Source organism: Lagopus muta, chromosome 8 (assembly GCF_023343835.1).
Source record: "Lagopus muta isolate bLagMut1 chromosome 8, bLagMut1 primary, whole genome shotgun sequence".
Classification (NCBI taxonomy): domain Eukaryota; kingdom Metazoa; phylum Chordata; class Aves; order Galliformes; family Phasianidae; genus Lagopus; species Lagopus muta.
In genome coordinates this window covers 16,759,344-16,780,740 of record NC_064440.1, presented here as the reverse complement: position 1 = coordinate 16,780,740, position 21,397 = coordinate 16,759,344, and the positions used below count along the sequence as shown (strand labels likewise).

The following is a 21,397-nucleotide window of genomic DNA, read 5'->3' as shown; positions in this document are numbered from 1 at the left end:
TAGCTTTCATATGGTGAACTGACTCTACAAGGTATGCCCTCAGAAGTTGAGATGGCTTTTTTTTTTTTTTTTTCTAACCCGGTGCTTGGGAAATTTAAGAGGTGAAAGTATTCCTTGGTGCATTTTTTGGTGCAATTGATGTGTGCTTTCATTAGTAGAAGTACATGACTGGAGTATATTTTTTGTTAAAAGTCAAATGAGATCTGAATATTGACATTTGTAACAGAAGTCAAACACAACGTTAGGTGTTTGCTTCTTTCTAAACAGATCTGGCCTATGTATGTGGCTGGAGAAGATAACAAAGAAATAGTATTACTAAAGAAAATGATCCCGTTTTGTTTTGCAGACAAATAGGTCAGTGTTATTCATAGAATGAAAAGCTGCATGTGCTTTGGAAAGACAAGGACCTTCGGTACTCAGGTTTAGGGAAAAATGGCTTGGACTATTTTTGTTTCTTTCCCAATGGAAGCCACTAATGCAGTGCACTGAGATTTACAGTTATTGCTTCCTAAATATTTTTTCCATAAGATCCAAGGAAAAAAGATTGCAGAGGGAGTTTGTAGCTCTGGTGCTGCAGATGTGTATATGTAGTATTCCTGGGAGTAAAATTCCTAGAGGATCAAGCTCTAGTACCACAGGTTGTTTTCTGAGTCTTACAGCAAAGTTTTAAAATCATGCTATAAAATGCTCTCATAGGAAATAAAAAACTGTGCGCCTGAAACATAAAAACCTAATTGCAAACACTTGACATTTATCATAGCTATCTCTACTGGAAAAGAATATTACAGAATTAACACTTAAACATGATATCCAGAATAATTTTGTATTTCATTGTTTCCTCAAAACAGTCATAAGAATTTTGGACTGGAGCTTGAGAGAAAAATAGAAGTAAATATGTATAATATGTTATATTATATTTAGAAGGCTGTGTACTATGGATTTGTTGCTATATGCTCAAAGTTAAAACTGAGCATTTATTATTGAGTTGTGAAAATGGCAAAGATCTGTAATATTTTGAACTAATGTGATGGCTTTGATAAAAGCCTTTGTTTAAAGTTGACTGCGCAAGAATCAACTGTCTGTCTCCAATTGAAATCTCTTTATTAATTGACATCATTTGCTTGGTTTTTTTCCTTTTCTATCCTGTGTGTCATAGTCAAGGACAACAGGTTTTAAAACTCTATGCAGATATTTATCTTTACATCCTATTCTTTGGTGGTGACTTATTACTGTTTGAGAGCTACAGGTAAAACTGTCAATTAATGGCAGGTTGTTGTTTTGGAGATGTATGTTTTGTTGTTGTTTTCTCCTGTTTTTACAATGTTTGTTTACATTGTTCATCAACAGAACTTACCTGATGTATACTGATTTTAGGATTTCAGGAAGGTAACCTAGCACAAGAATAGATGTTTTGAAATCCTGAAATCTGAATAAGCTTGCTGGTGCCAGTAAATTGTTGTGTATGTTTTGCTATTTACGAAACTCCACAATAGCAAATTACATAGGTCACTCCGAAATTAATGCTTCCTATTTATTTCCATGGAAACTGCAACAGTTATAAAAAGCACAATAGCACCATTTAATAGAGCAAATTCTCAGCTGCAAAGCACTGTTTTTTAACATAGTCACCACCATTAGATATGTATTCATCAGTGATGGTCAAGAGCCTGCACACTACACTTATAAAAATCTGCATCAGCAGAGGTAACGCATGGTCGCTGCTGCCACTACTGAAATGCACCACCCTCTGCCTCACTGTGCTCATCTCCCCTGGTGGGTCTCTGTAAATGTTCAGCGAGCATCCATGATTGTCAGTGGGTGCCATTTTTTCTGCATGGAAGAGTTCAGTGGCACTCCTTTGCTTCATAAGCATCTTCCATGTCAGGATCCATTATGTCAAACTGCTCCTCCACTGCCCTCTGTTGCATGGCAACAACATGGAATGAGGTATTAGTGGGAAGGTTCAACCTCTTCTGCCATCACACCATCATCTGCCTCTGATGTTGCTGGCTGATGTAATAAAATAGGAGGTATTACTTTTGGAACAGTCCTCATACATTAAACACATGGTTAATCTTTAAGTTGCAAGTGTATAATTTTATATGTCTTGTAGCTCATATTTTTCTCTAGACATTTTGGGGTAACAAAGGGATGTGTTCGTTTCCAGTTAGGAAAAAATGGTATCAATATGATAAGGTGAATTTTGGCATGGATTGTTCTAATATTTGCCAGGTCAGTTTTGAACACCTCTAGTACATCAAAATAATGAGATGTGTATTAAAGAATTTATCTGGAGTAACTTTCTATGAAATGATAGTTCTCTGCACATCTGGTATGTTATTGGTTGAGATGTTATAAATATATGAATGATAGAAATAATTTTGCAAAATGTTTGCAGCCTTCACTGGTTATGATGTTTTTTGATATGAACAGCTTAATCAAGAGTTGTAATCCAAATATCCAATGACACTGTTCTAAAACATATTTAATGGTTTGGTTTACCACAGAATCCTTGCCGTATTCATGCTGTGTAACAACAGAATAGGAAAGTTATTTCTGCTATTAAGCATTTTAAGAGACCTTGGAAAGAGCTCTATATTGCCTCATGGTGTAAGGAATGAAAAATTTCATTTTTTGATATAGAAGGAACAACCTCAGGCTTAATTAATTAATTGTTAAGGAGATATTTGATGCATAAATAAATATGTGAGTAGGGGTGATCAACAACTTGAATCCATAAAATATTTGGTCACATAATATTTTACCTACCACTTTTTCAGCTGCACAGCTTTGTTGTGTTACAGAGATAAAAACTGCGTTACTTTAAGTGAAAAGCAATTTGCTCTGAAGAAAGTGATTCTTTGATAAAGAATCATGGAATGGATTCAATGCTCTTATTCTTATGCTCTGTTACTTTCCTGACACCATACAACCAGGAGCACTGGTTGAGAAACGCATTTTATTTCCTGGAAAAGGGCAGGAAAAAAAACATCACTGCTATGACCACTCAATAACTGCTGCCAGAATGAAATCTTTAACAGGCGTTTTTTTGTTTTTTTTTTTTAATTATTATTATTAATGGTGTAGTTTTGAGTATTTTTGTTGCTGTTATTGTTAGGGCAATAAAAACAGGATTCTGAGTGATAGAAATGCGTGCTGTTCTGCTTGTTTTCATAGACAGAGATATCAGTGCGAGCCTTCCCAAGGACAGAAGACAAGTTTTCAAGCTCTTTGGTTGGTTTATTTTGGTTAGTCCTACCCCAGGGCCTTACATAAGTGCCTTTGTGTAGGACTGGATTTGCATAAATGGAGGGGCATTAACTGCATCCTTACTCTGTTCTTTGCACTGACTCTACAGGATTGGGGTGATGAGAATTTAGACTTCAAGGAATATTGCAAAGTATTTTGTTCTGTTTCATGTTATCACCTGAGTGAAGGTTGTCAAGTTCTAAGAAAAGCAGACATGAGTTTGTCTTCAAGAAGAGTGACGTTGCCTGCAGTAATGCCAATAACTCTGCAGAAACGGGTATGGCATTTAAATCAATCTTGTAACTCTCTTTAGTATGGGTTGATATTGCATTTGCTTAGAGTAAATTAAATAAATATGCTTACATTTAATTTTTATGTTATTTTCCTTGTGTAGTAAAAAATTTTGTTTTCTGATAAATGCAGATTTTTTAATTTCATTACTTAAAATATTTTTTGTGTGCACACAGATGTATTTATATATATTTGTTACTGTGCTTTTTTTTGCTGTTACAATTATAATTTCTTTATGGAAGAAATTTATTTTGATCACATCCTTATATAATTTTTAAATATAATGTGTCAACTGCATTTCAGAATATTGAAACAAGCCTCTTTAATATGATACAGTAGTTATCTCAATAAAAGCTGATTGGAGTCCACTTATATAGGCTTTGAATCAGCTTTAAATGCAACATGCTTTTTTTTCACCTTTTCTGGCTAGCATCTTACTGGTGTGTGGTTCATCACGTACTCTGGGAATCAAGGTAACACTGCACAGTGTTTTGTAGTAGCCACTGGTTTTTTTGTGTGTTTTTTTTGTTTGTTTGTTTGTTTTTGTTTTGTTTTAATCTTTCTCAAATGTGGAAACAATATGAAGTCTTTTTGGCTGTGTGCACTAGGTTTGCCCAGAGTAATTCAGTACATTGACAATAACTGTAAAGGTAAAAATACATGTGAACTATGGAAATATATGTCACCATTAAGCCAGTTATATTAACTTATAGAAAGTTAGTTCAGATTAACTATAAGTCATTTGTTAGTTTGATTTATTTTGTTAAAGTGTAGATACCTTTCATTAGTTCATTGCTGCGTAATGTGCCCGGATCACTGTTAATAGACTCTTCTGTTATGCGGAGGCATTTGATATACCAGTGGTGTGAGGAATGAAATTTCACTGAAATATTGCTATGGTATTAAACAGTACTCTTAAGCAATTCACACAGGATGCAGCATATACTTCTTATGGCTTGAGTCCAGTGAGTCTAGAGCAGTATATGAATGCATAGCTCTTACTGATTTAGGATTTATGTTAGTCTGTCTGATTACTTTATTGTTTGGGTTGCAAGGGAAGCCTGTGGAAACACAGTCTTAGCATATTTGTTTTGTAAAGATTAGGTTATACTGCTAGCTTAATTATGTGATCATAAACTACTTTTCAAGTTCAGACATGTGCAAGATGTGTATCTCTTAGACTCTACAAAAAAAATTAAAAAAAAGTTATTTGAAGTTTGACTTTCCAGCACTCATTCTCCCAGTCGTGTGGTTCCCTTCACTTCCTTTTTCCCTGCCTCCCAGTGCTCCTGTCCCTGTCTCAAATCTTCAGTTGTCTTAATTTTTTTTATTTCCAGCTGTTATAGGGTTATCAGCATGTTAGGGGCTGAAGGTTTTTGTTGTTGAAGTGTTGTACTGGTAGGTTGTATTGGACTCCTCTGGAATGCTTAGAGATGCATATGGTGCTGTGTGGGAGGGAAGAGGTGTGTAACTTTTGTTCAATTTAACATTTGGAAGGCTAGGAAACTCAGTTGTAACTGTATTGTATATTTTCATTCTTTTGCTTTTAAGAGCTGAGCATCATTCTCTGAGCAATATTAAAAAATTTTCTTTACTAAGGCACAGTGACTAAGTTTTCTGTGCATTCTCTCTGATTTTAAAACAAATATTTTCACACTGTTGTTAAATTAGCAGTCAGTAATTATTGACTTTAATTCTCTCTTTCTGTGCACTTTGCAAGCCCAAAATAAAGATTATGGAGGTGGGAGGAGGAAGCAGCAGAGGATGTTGCATTAGATGGGTAGCTATTGGATTGCACAGCTGTGAAAGTTCTGAGAGATCTGTATGCTCACTGAGAGCTCATTGTATGCCAAATTTGTGACCTGATTTGCTGTGATGTTTATATCTTTGTCTATAGAATTCTTCCTAAATGTGTCTCTTCTCTCTATTCAGAAGATCATTTTTGTTATTTCTATAGCACTAACTTAATTTCTGGAGACGAAGTACTACAGGGAAGAAAGGAAGGCAACAGAGAGTCTTGCTTGTAAGAGTAATATGTGTGTATGTGTGCAGATACATTTATCATGGACATGAGAAACGTAGAGATTTAATTCAGTCATAATCTCTTATCCTAATACACGGGATCTTCATGTTGACTGTGCTGAACTCTCCCTTTAAATAGTATTTCTGTTAACTGAAATTGGTCGCCTTTTACAGGAAGTACTACAACTTCTGTTTTTTTTTATGATGCAAAAGTACCTGGTAATTGCCAGTCTCGAAATGTTATGTTAGCACTGCATAGTTGTGAGAAACTTCAGCATTAATTCATAAAATACTATTTTAGGCTACTGATCATTCAAAATTATTATTACTTTAATTTAGGCATTAATGTTTGTGTAAGAACTCTTGTTTAATTATGGTACTGGAAATTATTTTTTTTCTCCTACACAAAAGGTGATATTTTTCATTATTAATATGACAGTGTGGCTGCTCCACCACTTCGCTGAATAAATGTTTTTTCCTCATTGTCATTCCAAATAAGTAATATCCTTTGTCCAATTTTTTTTTCATGCTTTCTGTTTTAAAATTTGATAGGAAGTACTTATCACAGTTGGTATGTTTTTTTTTTCTTGAATAATATATTTTTAACTAAAGCTACAGAGCCTCATTTAGATTCCAAGAATCCTTTAGCGCAGACAGAAAAATGACTTGATTAGAAAGCGTGGGGAATTGTGCATATTGAATATTATTATAATCAGATTTATAGTGAGTATATGGACTAAACTACACATATAATTAATCCAACACAGCTAAAAGTTTTCTTTAATCTTTTTTTTTTGTTTTGTGAATAACGTTATACTCCTCCAAAAATGTTTTTAAGACATTACATTTGAAAGATCATAATGTTTTCAGCACATTGTTTTACAGCCTGTTACAAACCAGTTATTTATTAAAGACAAACATCTGCAGAAGTGCTATATATGTTGATAAGTAGAAGAGTACTTAGACACCTGATGTTGGATGCAAAGTGTAAGAACAGAGTTACGGGTTGTTTTTCACAGCAGCTGGGAACTTTGTAGTACACAAATGTGAAACAGGTACTGTGTACTCAGGATGAATATTTTCCAGTGATCCTTGAAGAGATTACATTCTTTCTCTTAAATGGAAGAAATGTTTCTTTTGAAAGAAATATTAGATTGAGTGATTAGAAGAATAAATTGAGTATTGAAAGAATGATTAGAAAAGGAAAATATATTTTAGATTGCATGCTGGATTTGAGCAATTTTCAAGATGCTTTTGGATCTTTATTCCAGCTGTTTTTTTCTGGACTGAATTTGTATACCTCTGTAATCAACATGCACACCTCTCATCAAGTATGAACGGTCACTTAATCCAAATTGTATTCAGAATTAGCAATGTCTGTCTGCAAGGCTGAGAGTGTGAGAATAGTTTTTCAGTTTTGCATTTGGGTTCCTGTAGATGAAAGGCCAATGTGCTAATCTGGAGATCTTACTAAAGGCAATTTAAGTGACATGATAATGGTGTCATTAAATGGATAGCTTTTACAGATACCTGGAAACAGACAAAGCATTCATGTATGAAACATCTGTTTGTAAGGATAGTTTGAAAAATAGTCATTTAAAGATATATAAACACCAACCATGCCCTCTTTTGCCTTTTGTACAATATAATAAGATGAAGAGCAACATCCTGCAATGATTTGAAATCCCATGAGAAATATGAGAAATAGGCTGCATTTTATTTAGGGAGATCTGGAATTCCTGCTTCCTCTTGATAATATTAAATACTTGGTGAAACTGTTTTTAAGGTGTCTACTTAGAATCATAGAATCCTTAGAGCTGGAAGGGATCTGTGAGAGCCATCTAGTCCAACTCCCCTGCAGTGAACAGGGACACCACAGCTACATCAGGCTGCCCAGGGCCTTATCCAGCCTTGTCTTGAAAGTCTCCAGGGAAACTTCTTTCCTCAGAAACTTGTTTGATGGAGTATAGAAATATCGTGTTAGATATGAATGGATGAATTGCCTAGAATTCAGTCATCTTTCTTACTGCACTTGCAGATTTTAAGTTATCTGCTCATGGTGGAGGTTGGCATGACTATAGAGATTGTGGATGATACGGAAGAAGGAGGGCGGCAGATTTGCATTTTCACTTTGTGGGAGAGGTCTTGTTAGGTCTAGGAAATGTTTAGGAAAGAGCTACTGACAGGACCTCCTTAGGAGGAAGATAATGCAGGATTTTTTTCCTCCGTAAGGAGGATTTTAGCCAAAATCCTCTTGATCCAGTACTCTACTCTTTATACTCAGTCATCTAAAAATGGATTCTGGTATGGCAACCATATACCACTTGGCCTGTCACAGTAAATGCTTCTACAAACATGAAACCATTACAGTTTCCTACCATTTTTATTGTGTATCAAAATGATCTCACAGCATATAAATAAAATCAAAATTACACTAACTATATGGAGATGGGGGAAGTGAGATTTTTTTGTTCTGTCCTGTGTTGTTCCAGTCTCTATAAGCAGTCTAATTTTATATAATATTTTGTATACAAAACTGTCGATTATCGAACTTACAGAACTTAAAATATATAGCATATATATAGTGTTGTGTAGTTGCCATGAAAGGTAGTGGGGATGTTTGCATGTGTGTGTATGAATGTGAGTAATGACTGTGCAGAGGTTTTTAGAAAGTCTTTTAAAAACTCAAAAGCTTAATGTACTTGGTCGTTACTTGTCCCTTGTATAGTTTGACAAGGTTTAGTGCACAATTAATGTTGCAGTCTTCCTTCTCTCTTCATTTTTTGAACAGATCATTGGTGTGGTTTTTTTTGTTTCTTCTTGCCTTCTTTGAACATCTAGCAACCTTCATAGAGTAACCAAGGCAATTGGCTGTGTTTAGTGGCCTACTCTGCTCAAAATCCTTTTCTGCTGGCAGAAATCCTTTGGAAAAAAGCAGCTTTTTCATCAGTTGAAAAAAGTGCTTGGCCATTTTCTAGCCGCAGTACTTTATTCTCCTCTGGAATAAATTAGGCTTGAATAAGTCAGAACTTAACCTTCAGATTGTTATCGAGCCTTGAAGAATATCATGAGCGTTGCTAAATAGTTATTTCAACTTGTAGTAAATCCCTTACTTATCATGCTACGTTGCTTTGTATGAAGCGAGAAGCTGGTGCTGGTGAAATCCTGTGTTTTAAATCAAATTTCACGTACTTACATGTCTTTTGTGTAAGACTTGTAGTATGCTTTGTTACATAAGAAAAGGCCTGAAAAATTAGAAGATTTTAGTTACTTTTGATAAAATGGAGATCTACGAATACATACAAAGAAAATGTATCATCTTTCATTAGGGAGTTACTCAGATGCAAACCCCTTCCTCATTTCCATGGTGTTACTATGCATACTGCCATGCCCCACTAAACCTCACTTCTTGTTTGGGTCAGGAACAGAGGCAAGACTCATTCCGATGAAATGCCACAACTTAAAACAGTATGATTATATGATCAAAGCTTTTTAACCAATATAAATCTATTGTAATACTGAAGATTTTATCTTGGCTCCAATCCATCTTAGTCTCTAACACTTGGTATTGTATTCCAAAATCTTTTTTTTCATTGTTGCACTTAGTAAGTTGCTTTCAATCTTTTATTTATGATTATATATTTCAGGGCAGCTTGTTTTCCATAGCTTGCAGTTGTTGCATGAGAAGAGATTTATTCTGGTACAGTACAGTGCATAATGGGTGCCTAAGGAACAACACAAAGCAAGGCAAGTCCGACTTTTCAAGAATACATACCCAGCTTCTTGAGCCTCACTTGCTAAGTTTTTTTTGTTTGTTTGCTTAAAAAGTGAATGTTTTGCTGGACCTGGGGCTCTGAATTCATGAAGGCTTAGACAGATGAGGTGTCTTACTCCTCATTTACATTCTGCCTAGTAACTTATTTATCTCCTCTCTCTGGCAGGTCATATTCTCTAGCAGATCTTGGACTGCTGACTTGCAGCTCTCGAATAATCTGCTTGGACATCATAAATAACTTTGGGAATCATCTGTGGTGTCTTTCCCATATGTAGTGTTTGTTTAATTGCTGATACCTTTTCCTTTTGTCACCCCTAAAATTCTTATGAAAAACTGAGAAGCATTCAACTGACATCCTCAGTGCTTCTCCTTTATTTCTTACTAGAATCCTCTTTTTCTAGTGCTCAGCATACTGTGCTTTCTTTGCAGTCTTTTTCAGCATTTTTTTTCATGTTGTATTGTTACCACCTCCAACCTTTACCCTAACATAACATCATGCTTTCTTCTTAGACAACTTACTCTGCTTTTTGTTTGAACAATTCCCTTCTCCAAGAGATTAGCAATTGAACAGTGGCTGGACTGAATATCAGTTGGAGCCCTTTGCTTGTCTTGTACCAGCTTAACAGCCAGACATAGCGACATCTCAAATTATCCACGAACTGCATATACAAACTCTTGATGTTTTTCTTCTTGTGGTCATACTGATTTCTGACTCTGGTTGGGTTGGTGCCTGACACCAAACTTTTGAATATCCTATTTGATAAGACTTTTGGAAAGGTTGTAACACAAATAAACTACATACGTTTATGATGATAGGAATGTGGCTTATGAATAGTGAAGAATAAAAACAGCTAGACAGTCCAGAAAACCTCTGGATCTAGATTATCACAGCATATGAAGAGATGAGAAATTTATAGGTGCATTCACAGTTTTCTTGTGTGAGTGAAGAATGTTCAATCTGTACACCTCATTTTCCTTTCAGAACAAGTTGCTAGAGGTAAATATTATCAAAATACACAGAATTTATGAAATGATTAGTCTCTATTACTACATCATCCACTTAAAAAAATCTTTTTGTTCCACTTATTTTAGTGACTTGCTTTTGCACTAGACTACTATTAATTTGCTACCTATAACTATAGAGCCTATATTGCATGCCCAGGGTGCTCCCTGTCTTGTCTGTGTTCCTGTAGTAACTTGGGTTAGTTGGTAAAACTTGGTGTTATTTGGAGACTTAGTCTTTCTCTCCTTCATCAAGAGAAGTGTTCTGCTAAGAAACCAGCAACATAGGATGAAAACCCTGGTAGAAACAACAGGTACTTCTTTTTATAGCTTGTATCCCTTCAGAAACACATAGTGCAGCCAGAACGTGGCAGTAACAGATTTTCTTTCTCTTGTGCTGGGACACAACATTCTATTTATCTCTGACAAGTGAAGGATATGTTAGACAAACTGCACTATTAAATACAGAAAGCCTCTTTTAAATAATGTTAACACTTTGACACAAAAAGGGACAAGCTATTCAAACATAAGACTGATAAATTTCTGCCCTTAACTTTGTAGTGCACAGAAAACAAAATCCATGAGTATAGTTTAGTGGCTATACATTAAAAATCCTTTCTCCTTCAATCTTCATACATGACTTCTTTGGAAAATGTAGTAGTTTGTAGATAACTTACATCATGTTTCTAATTTGGGGAATAATGCACACTGGTGTAGTGAGAACCATTTTTATTTTCTGCTCATTCACCATTTCTAAGACTTAAAAAAATAAAATGAATTACTGAAGTTCCTCCTTCAAGTCAGATTCTTTGAATCCTGTAGTATGATTTTCCATCACTTTTTCTAAGTAATAGAATCACAAAATGGCTTACACTGGAAGAGACCTTAAAGATCATCTCGTTCCAGCTCCCATATCATGGACGGATTTGCCATCCTCTAAATCAGACACTAGATCAGGTTCCCCAGGGTCTCATGCAACTTGCTCTTGAACACCTCCAGGAATGCGGCATCTACAACTTCTCTGGACAAACTGTTTTAGCACCTCACCACACTCAAATTTCCTCCTTATATATCTAATCTAAATCTCCCTTATTTTAGTTTTTAACCATTCTCTTTGTCCTCTCACTATTAGACTGTGTAAAAAGTCTATCTTGCTCCTGATTATAAGCTCCATAAAGGGACTCTTTTCTCCAGGATGAACAAACCTAGCTCTATCAGCCTTTCTTCATAAGACAAGTGTTCCAACCCTCTCATAATCTTAATGGCTCTTCTCTAGACCTGCTACAACAGTTCCACATTTTTCTTGTCTTGGAGAACCCAAAACTGGATGCAGTACTCCGAATAGGACCTCAGAAGGACAGAGTAGATGGGGGCAAGCACTTCCCTCAGCTTGCAGGCCACCTCTCTTTTGATGCAACCCAGAATGCATTTGGCCTTCTGAGCTGTGAGTGCACACTGCTTGCTAATGTAGTGCTTTTAATCCCTTTTCCAGAGGGCTCCTCTTAGTGAGTTCTTCTCTCAATCCATATATATATCTGGTTTTGCCATAGCTCAAGTGCAACACCTTGCACTTGACCTTGTTGAACCTCATTAAGTTTGTGTGGGCCTAATTCTCAAGCTTGTCAGGTCCCTTTGGATGACGCCCGTTCCTTCTGTGGTACTAACTTCATCACTTCTTACTGAGAGTGCACTTGATCCCATGATTTATGTTACTAAATATAAAGATGTTGAGTGGCACCTGTCTGAAGATGGACTCCTGGTGGCATCTCATCACTGACCTTCACCTAGATACAGAGCCATTGGCCACAGCCCTAGCTGTGACAATCGAACCAATTGTTTATCCATCAAATAGTCCACCCTTCATCTAACTGCTCTTTTAGTATTTCTGTTTGTATAACTGGGTATTTGTCTATCAGCATATGATAATTGTATTCTGAGATTTGATATTGTAAAGTAACAGTAAAATATAAACCTGTGAATTACTATAATATATAAAGTTAAATCTTAGGAGTCAATGTGGAAGGAAAGGACCGAAGATGTTGAATAGCACAAGTTTACTAATAGGACTCATAAGCTGTTCATCGCCACTTGTCTGACATATTTTATTAGCACTAAGTTAAGTTTTAATGAAGAAGAATACACTTGAAAGTACACTGTTATTAACCTCTATGCAATAATCAAGCCCAGTATGAATATTGCTCTTTAAATTGACCCATAGAGCTTTTCAACGTTTGTGATGAAGGACTTGATTTCCAGGGAAAAATATGAAACTCATAGCTACTAGCAAGATGAGTTTTGTGCCTTGCTAGTTAGTTTAGCACTTGTCTATGTGTTTTGTGAAAACTGTTGGTAGCTCCCAAGGACGATAACAGGGCATGGAACATGTACATTTGGCCTACAGAACTTCACGTTTGTATTGTGAACTGTGTTGTTTGGACATAACCATATAAAGGAGCATGGGGATTTTGACACTGAAGTTGACGCAGAAGTTTATTACATTTTGACATATAAGTTTAGGGGACCTTAGCTTGCTTACAAATGTACGTGTTCTAAGGCTAGATTATGTCATGTTCTCCACTGAATTTTAAAATTAGTTCCCCTTGGTTAGAGAATTCTGCTCAAGTTTCACTTCGCTGTCTTCATCATTTGCTTACGTAGGTCAATCCAAAAGTAATGCCTCCTATTTATTTCTGTGGAAACTAAAACAAATTGAAAGTGCTCAATAACACCATTTAATAGAGCAAATTCTCAGCTACAAAACATTCTTTTTCAGCATAGTCATCTCCATTAGATATGTATTTTCATCAAGAGCAAGAGTGCAAGAGTCATAAAAATGTGCACCAGTAGAGGTGACCATCAGTTTCCACTGCTGAAATGTACCACTCAGCAGTTCACTACACTCACATTCACTGTTTGGTCTCCATAAACATTTGGCAAGCGTTAATGAATGGTAATGGCGCCATTTATTCCACATGGAACAATTCAGTGACAAACCTTTGTTTCATAGGCACTTCCATGTTAGACACCATTTTGTCGGACTACCTTTCCGCTGCCATCTGTCACATGGCAACAAAGTGTAACAGAATGTTGGTGGAAAAGTTCAACCTCTATTGCCATACTACCAACATTTACCTCTTGGATTGTGGGCCGCCATAATAAAACAGGAGAACAGGAGACGTTACTTTTGGAGTGGCCCTCATGTTTTTAGTGGATAAGAGGTAAAACTCCATAATCAGGATCTACATATCTATGTGCTAGGTTTGAAATAGCCAGGGATCCGTATGTACCACTCACTGAGGTTGAAAAGTGATACACGTTTTATTAGCTGATTGTAAATAAGTGGTACATAGAGGACAGGAGCAAGGAAACTTTTGCCTTTCTCATGGCTAGGAGTATTTTCAGATGCTTCCGTGTTAAATGTTAACGTACACGTTTAGCATTGTTCAATAGTGTAATGCTATTCCATGGAACTTTATTACTTATTATTATTTTTGTCCATGTTGTTTAAATTCCCTCTCAACTCCTAGTTATTCATATGCACTTTACAAGTTGTACTTGAAATGCTTTTTTAGCTGCTTTTCTTTGGGGTATCCGTAGTGTGAAAACCTGATAATTTGAGACTCCTTATTTAAATAAATCTTCCTATGTGCCTTGCCCACTTTCCATATACATTTATGCATTTTTAAGGACTTTATTACATTTTTTTTAGTAGGTTCCTTGGCATTTGCTACTCTTGATTTGTTGTGGTGATAGCTGATTATGGTTTCACTTTCAATGTTCAATCTGTATGTTATTTATTACTGTAGATCCTATTTAAAGTATGATGAACTTTGCAATGTAATTTTTGGTATTTAATGATCTAATTATAGCAACTGAGCAAAGCACCATCCAACCGTAGTTTAATAATATCCCTTGTTTGCTCTAAAAATAGTTGTACTATGAGTTAATTGTCCAAAGTGTGGAAGCTGCTTTCTCTAGATCTTCCCTTTTGATCAATTTTATATGGAAATCTCAAATATTTTGTAGCTTTTATTGCTATTTATAGCTGTTTTTGTTTCTGAAGAAGTGTATGTATAAACTTCAGGATTAAATAATTATATTATCATTTTGACTCGCTTGTTGCCTTTCAAACCTTGTTTCTCTTCAGTTTTACTGACGTTGTCTTTAAATGACTGCAAGTCAGCATTGTCCTCATTCCGCTATTTTTTCTAACATCGTAATGTAATTGTCATAACCTTTGTTCAAAAAAACTTTGCTGGCATATTTCTGTACATAGCTTATTATAATTTGAAGATCTGCGTAATTTAACCTTTTTTTTTTTTAATAATACAACGTATTTACGCATCCACACATCTACACAACTCCCAAGCCTACACTGTATGTCTTATGTTGTACAAAGTGCTCAACTTCCCTTTAGAACTTTTGATAGTGGTATTGTAAAAGGTGGCATTTTCATTTCATATTTCTTGTAAAGCGTCCAATCTTTCTGCCTTGTCTGTTTTTTTATCTTATTTCTGTTATATATTTCAGGAAGAAAGCAAGGCATTTCAGAACTTCAGAGCTACAGAATAGGAAATGTTGCTGGCAGTATCTTAAAATTTTCCTCCTTAAAGTCAGTGGAAATAAAGGGAGTCCATGCATGATAGAGATATAAATCTTATGTTTGTATCATCTGTGCTACTGTCTGTATGTTTTTCTGCCTTTTGAAGCTATAATCTGCTTCAGGTAAGAAGTCTGGATTCCATGTGACCAGTGTTTCACAGGAATTTGTTTGTGGGTAACATACTAGAACTCAGATGTGTCTTCTCCTGCGTACAGGCTTGCACGTAATTATGCCTAGTCACTGAGTGACAATTCTTGCCTTCCCACACAGTTATTGGTCTGCACAGAAATCACGCAGTGCATTGTGAACCATTCTTCAGAAAAGAGATCACAAGCTTGAAGACCATAATTTTGGGTTTGCATGCCTAAAATACTAATGAATTCTCTGTCTGTTTTGTCTGTGCTTCATTTCTCTGTGTCTCTTTCTCACAGGGACACTTACAGGACAAATTTTTGAAGGCTTTTGCAGTAAGAGAGAAAATAGTTGCTTTGCAGCAGGCAGCTACATCTTATAGCTGTGCATTTTTCCATAATTTTTTTTAAATGGCAGATGTAGGTTTCTGCAAACTGTACGAATCCTTTTAGCCTAGAAATTCTCCTTTTGGATGAATGCTGGACACTGGCTTTTTAACTGCAGGCTGGGATATTTGAGAGGAAAGCCTTGCTTTCATGTAGTTAACTTTTCCACAAACTTTTTTTCTCTTTTTTTCTAGCTAGTTATGAGTTAATCTGTCCTTAAGTACTTTAATGAATTCAAAATTTCTTGGTTGTCTCAAAAGGAGGGTCTCTAAAAACCTGCTGCTAGAAGTCATAAAACAGTTTAAGATGTTAGAAATTTCCTGTGCTTCCTTTGTAGTTCAGATGAACTTCAAATTCCCCTGCCCTCTGCCAAGATAAATAAGTGAGAGAAACAGACAAACCAAACCAAACAAAAATATTATCTAGCAGGGGGCAAGGTTAGCGGATGGAAAACAAATGCTTCAGGCAAATAGCCTGACAGAAGTTAGTAGGAACACTGGGGAAGTCCAGCACTCTGGATGATAAAATCCCTGATTTTGCATACAATATTTGATATAAATTTGAGTGAAATTTTTTATGTAAGTATAAAATATACAATTACTTATTTATGGGGGAAAAATGTAAAAATTACAAGCTCAAATTAGATACTTGTGTCTTTATTTATAAAAGTGGCTCAATATTTGACCATTCGTTGTCTTAATGGCTATCGAAGAGTAGTGAGAGTCCTGTAACTGTCAGGTCGTTTGATGAAGGCACCCCAATGCAGACTCCATGTGTTCTACATTTCTTTTTCTGTTGGATCTACCTGGCCTTTTTCACACGTCAGGACACAGAGTTTGAAATTTGAAACTGCTCAATATAGGGTATGGTCTTTCCATATGTTTATGTCATTTCTGCAGATTGGAACTTCCAGAACAGATGGCTTGAAAATTTTGAAGAATCAGACTTGGACACTCTGTCTTAAAAGTCTATGAAATGCATTATTTAATTACTGTAGTGAGAAAGTTGGTTCAGTGTGCAAGAAAACTTGAGAGATTAAAGTCCAGCCATTTTTTGGTTATTCTACACCTATTGCTTTATATGCCTTTTTAATTGCACCTCTTTCTTTTAAGCAATTTCTGATTTTTTTTTCCTTCTGATTTTCTTCTACAACAGTGTTTCTTTCCCTCTTCTTTGTTAAGTCGTAAGTTCAATTTTGAAACATTTATTCTACATTCTGAGTTAAGATGATGAGTAAAATAGAATAATATATTTTATTTTGAAGCAAGATTTCTTAGCAATAGAATATTTGGAGAAATGAAATATGAATTGCACATACTTCTGGGAATTTGATTGACTTTTAAAATACTGAAAAATGGAAAGAAGATGCATAGGAAAGTTGTACCTCCTTGTCTAGTTCTGCAGGCAGTGAAAATTATTGATGCTTGTCCTGCCCAGATTTTTGCTTTCCTTTTTTAAGATCTTGGGGCTGCTAGTTTCTTACTGTTAGTGGCTTAAATTGAAAGTATTCAGCGTTGTTTTTTTTTTTTTTTTTTTTTTTTCTGGCCTCTGGGAAGAACTAAAATCCCTGTGTTTATAAATCAGACAGGAAAGGCAATTTGAGCATGACTGAGGCAGCCTATTTTTTTCTTGCAGTCTACTAATAGTTATAGTCAAGGCAAATTAGATAGCTGGTATTAGGAGTAAGCTTTAGAGTGCATGGTAATGACAATGGTAATATTAGCTTGCTCTCAAATAGCAGCTCTTCTCCTGTGTGCTACTTTCTGAGAAAAAATTTAGGGAAAAAAAAGAGGATGACTGGCTAACCTAATGTATAATGATAACTGCTAATAAAAATGAAGAAGTACCCATTCAAGCATTCTAATCTTTATAGGATGTTAACATAATTGCATCTCTAGCGTAGTCTTTTAAGACTTGAATCATCTACTTTTAGGAAGAGAAGTATTTATTGCAACACATTTGCAAGGAAAAATGGGAAGTTGATTTGGTCCTTTTTCATGTGTTTCACTCCCTTTGGAACAAGTATATTCCCAGCAAATCTTACACTTGACACAGCAGAAAATGTGACTGAGCAACTTTTTCTAGTTAAAATCCCTCGAAGGTTTCTCTAAATACTGAGATTTACACATCACATTCAATTCATTAAACTAAAAATGTAAAAAATGTTCAAATGGGTCTTTTAGGTAACTGCCTGTCTGTTGTCTCCTGCTGCATTTGAATCCTTTGCAAGGAAAGGAAAGACTGCAAAGCATGTATTTTACAATGTAGCACATGTCATAGCTATGAGCTGAGATGATCAGTTGTCCAAGATGTGCACAGGATTTATATCCCTATACTGAGAAACTTAAGTGAGAAAACTCTCAGAGAATACAAACTCTTCTATTTTGTTATTTTGCTTTGTTTTAGCTGTGCTGCTGTAGTCCAAGGCCACCTCCAAGGCTTTCCTTTCCCCAAGCTGAATGGCTGCAGGCACCTCATTATCATGACTTGTGTTGCTGTCTTCAGCATTTTAAAAAGTCTTTTTCTATTTCTCCAGCAATAAGAATCTAGTCGTCTGCACTGCTGCTCTTAACCCTTCTAGAAAGAGTTTCTCTAAAACTCATCCATCAAGGGCCTCAGCATGGGCTGTACGTGCTCTTGCTGTAAAACATGCCCAACACCTCACTTGATGAGTACTTGGAGAAAACTGTAGTTGCTGGTGTGTACTGGCAGTTTCCTTAACCAGTGTACCAGCGTGGTTTCTCATCCTGGCATAAATGAAAGCATGTGGAGAAATATATAGAAAGTCACTTTGGTCTTTCCTCTTCCATAGTGTCATTCCTTTCTGGTGCTTTAGACTATAAATTTCTTTAGATTCATCCTGACCCACATTTATCAGAGAGACTGATGAAGCTGTCACTGCCCATTCGTACTCTCCAGAGTAGGACATGCTTTAGTCTGGCAGGCTGTTCTGTCTACTCAACTGTACAGCCCACCACCCCGTTCACAGTGTAGTCAGCCACACTTCTGAATTCTTGTAAATACTGCAGGAATTTATGTACTTCGTGCCGATTTATCCTTATCAGCAGACCACAATTTTTGTGTATCTGGCATAGAGGTTTAAGTTGTTGTGTATGGGTTAAGACCATGCTGCCAGCACGCTGCATTGTTATCAGTCCAACTTGTTTAGTGGAAGGAATGCTGCCAAAGCCTACAAACGAGTAAAAACGAATAAACGAATAAAACCAATCATAGCCATCAGCCACAGTAGTTTTGCCAGTATTAACGCTTAATTTATTATTGATGTGGTCTTTCTGCCTTTTCTATTAAATGTAAGTACTTGGCTGTAGCTTAGGCTGGTGATGACTTTGGATTGACTTTCTCTGGAGCCTGACTTTTCTGTAGAGGACTCTGCTTTGAGGATGTCAATTCACAATCAGAGAGATTTTCACCACTTCGTAAGTGTCATAACATGGATGGCTGAATTCCATGTGGAAATCCTAAGCTGTTAGCTATTTGTTAGCTGAAGTATTAAAGAAAAACATCATGGACTTCATGCTGATTTGCTGTGCTGGGCCAAAGTTTGAACAGAACTGTTGTATATGTAATTACATAAAGAAAAGCAATTTTTTGGAGAAGAGTAAAATGAAGAGAGTAAGTAAACATGCTTTGATGTGTAACTGATTTTCAAATGGAGTCCACTTTTCTTGTTCAGATGTTAGGACAGTATATGTGAACAGGTCTGTTTTCTTGATATTTAATTTTTTAAAATTAATTTTTGGTGGGGGTATTTTTGTCACTAGTTGGAGGAAATCAAGTGCCAGGAAGTACTGTTATAACTCCCAGTTGATTTTTCTACCAACTTTGGCATAAAACAAATAAGGAGTTATGGTAGCAAGTTAGGACAACAGTTTGTGGCTAGTGTTCTTTCGATACTTGAAGTAAGCATTAGTTTAGCAAGAAATGAATTCAATCCTGACCTGCAACATTTTTCTTTAAAGAATGAACTTTTGACTTAATGAGAGGTTTTCAAATGTTCTTAATTTTTTTGAGTGGAGACAGGTAGGACATGTAGCATATTTCAGTAGATATGCATTCCATGATAAAGTGAATAAAGTGCTTAATCTGATTGCCTCATTCAGTTTCCTTCAGAGAAACAAAACAAAATGAACATCTAAATTGACATGCCTTCTTTCCAGCAGTCGGTATGCAGTAAGATTTCCTCATCCTTTTGGTTTGAAACTAAACATAAGCAGGTTCAGCCCAGGATTCACCTTTTCAGGAACTTAGTGGATACCCAACTCTTCAGGACTATGAAACAGTAACATGTGTTGAATTCTTACTGAAATTTAGTGGTCAGAATGACAAAGATATGTCATGAAAATTTGTATTGTCTCCTTCCCTCCTCTCCCATCAAACATTCGTAATAGAATAAAGAAACTGCTAATCTTACTGAGATTAAAAAAAAAAACACAACAACAATAACTTTGTCTGCCTTGTACTATGTTTTTTGCATGTACATCTTACAGAACATTTTGTTTTCCTGGTTTCCATGTGGTGGTTGTTCCCCATGTCGATATTTTTGGTTCTATACCTGTGTATATGTGCAATTAAAAAAAAAAAAAAAAAACAAAAAAAACACCAACTTCATAGCTCCAGTTCTTGTAGTGACAACTTGAAATTCTGTAGCATCTCCTATTTCTGTTGTCTACAGAGCTGTATCTTGAATCAAATTGCTATTCTCTTAACTAGCTCTGAACTTCCATAGTTCTGCATTTGTAGAGTCCTTCAGTTTCATTGCTTATCCTCTGTGGTTTCTTCTTTAGTTTATGTAAGAGTATGCTGTTTATCACAGAATCATGGAATTGCCTGGGTTGAAAAGGACCACAATGATCACCTAGTTTCAACCCCCTGCTATGTGCACGGTCACCAACCACCAGACCAGGCTGTCCAGAGCCACATCCAGCCTGGCCTTGAATGCCTACAGGGATGGGGCATCCAAAGCCTCCTTGGGCAACCTGTTCCAGTGTGTCACCACCCTCTGTGTGGAAAACTTCCTCTTAATATCTAACCTAAACCTCCTCTGTCTCAGTTTAAGATCGTTCCCCCCTGTCCTATCCTTCTCCTCAGGGCTGCTCTCAAGGGGTTCTTTGCCCAGTCTGTATAAACACCTGGGATTGACTAGCCCAAGAGCAATACCTTGCACTTGGCCTTATTGAGCCTCATTAGGTTCTCATGTGCCCACCTCTCCAGCCTGTCCAAGTCCCTCTGGATGGCTTCTCTTCCCTCCAGTGTATTGACTGCACCGTTCAGCTCGGTGTCGCCTGCAAACGTGCTGAGGGTTCGCTCAATGCCATCATCTGCGTCATTGATAAATGATTATTTATCAGTCCATTACAACTCGTTTAAAATGGATGGACCGATCTATTCTGTAGATTCTAAACTGAAGATTAAATTTATGGATATTTCAGCTTTTTTTTATTTATTGCAGGTAATTAAAGTGTACAGCGAAGATGACAGTAGCAAAACTCTGGAAATCCCGAGTGATATAACAGCCAGGGATGTATGTCAGCTGTTGATATTGAAGAACCACTATATTGATGACCACAACTGGACACTGTTTGAAGAACTTACTCATACAGGCTTAGGTAAGACATTCTGTACAACAGTATGACAGTAAATAAAGTTGTTTTGTTGTTTTGTTGTTTTTCGTTTTTTTTTGTCACATAGAGTTGTAATTGTAATAAGCTTGGTTAGAAAAAGAGATGAAAGAGTGTGTGTGAATTTGTTCTTGAGGAGGGGATGTTGTTTCTGTTTCCCTTATTTTTGATAGCATTTCAGTAAAGTGAGTTTTGTGACAGTAATCTTGTCTCACACTGCTTCATCTGCATCGGTAAGAGAGATTTGGAAGACAGTGGCCATTAAGATTCTCTTTGGAAATTCTTCCTTGTTCTTCCT

The 21,397-nt window shown here is 36.2% G+C and overlaps 1 protein-coding gene across 1 annotated transcript in view; it reads left to right on the top strand.

Annotated features, from left to right (window-relative positions):
- The window catches only part of GRB14 (growth factor receptor bound protein 14), a 65,102-nt gene that overhangs the window by 17,437 nt on the left and 26,268 nt on the right, over nt 1-21,397 (top strand). Inside the window, exons 3-4 of the mRNA XM_048952599.1 lie at nt 3,359-3,526; nt 20,931-21,087. Of these exons, the coding sequence (XP_048808556.1) occupies nt 3,359-3,526; nt 20,931-21,087 (325 nt within the window). The remainder of the gene's footprint in view (nt 1-3,358; nt 3,527-20,930; nt 21,088-21,397) is intronic.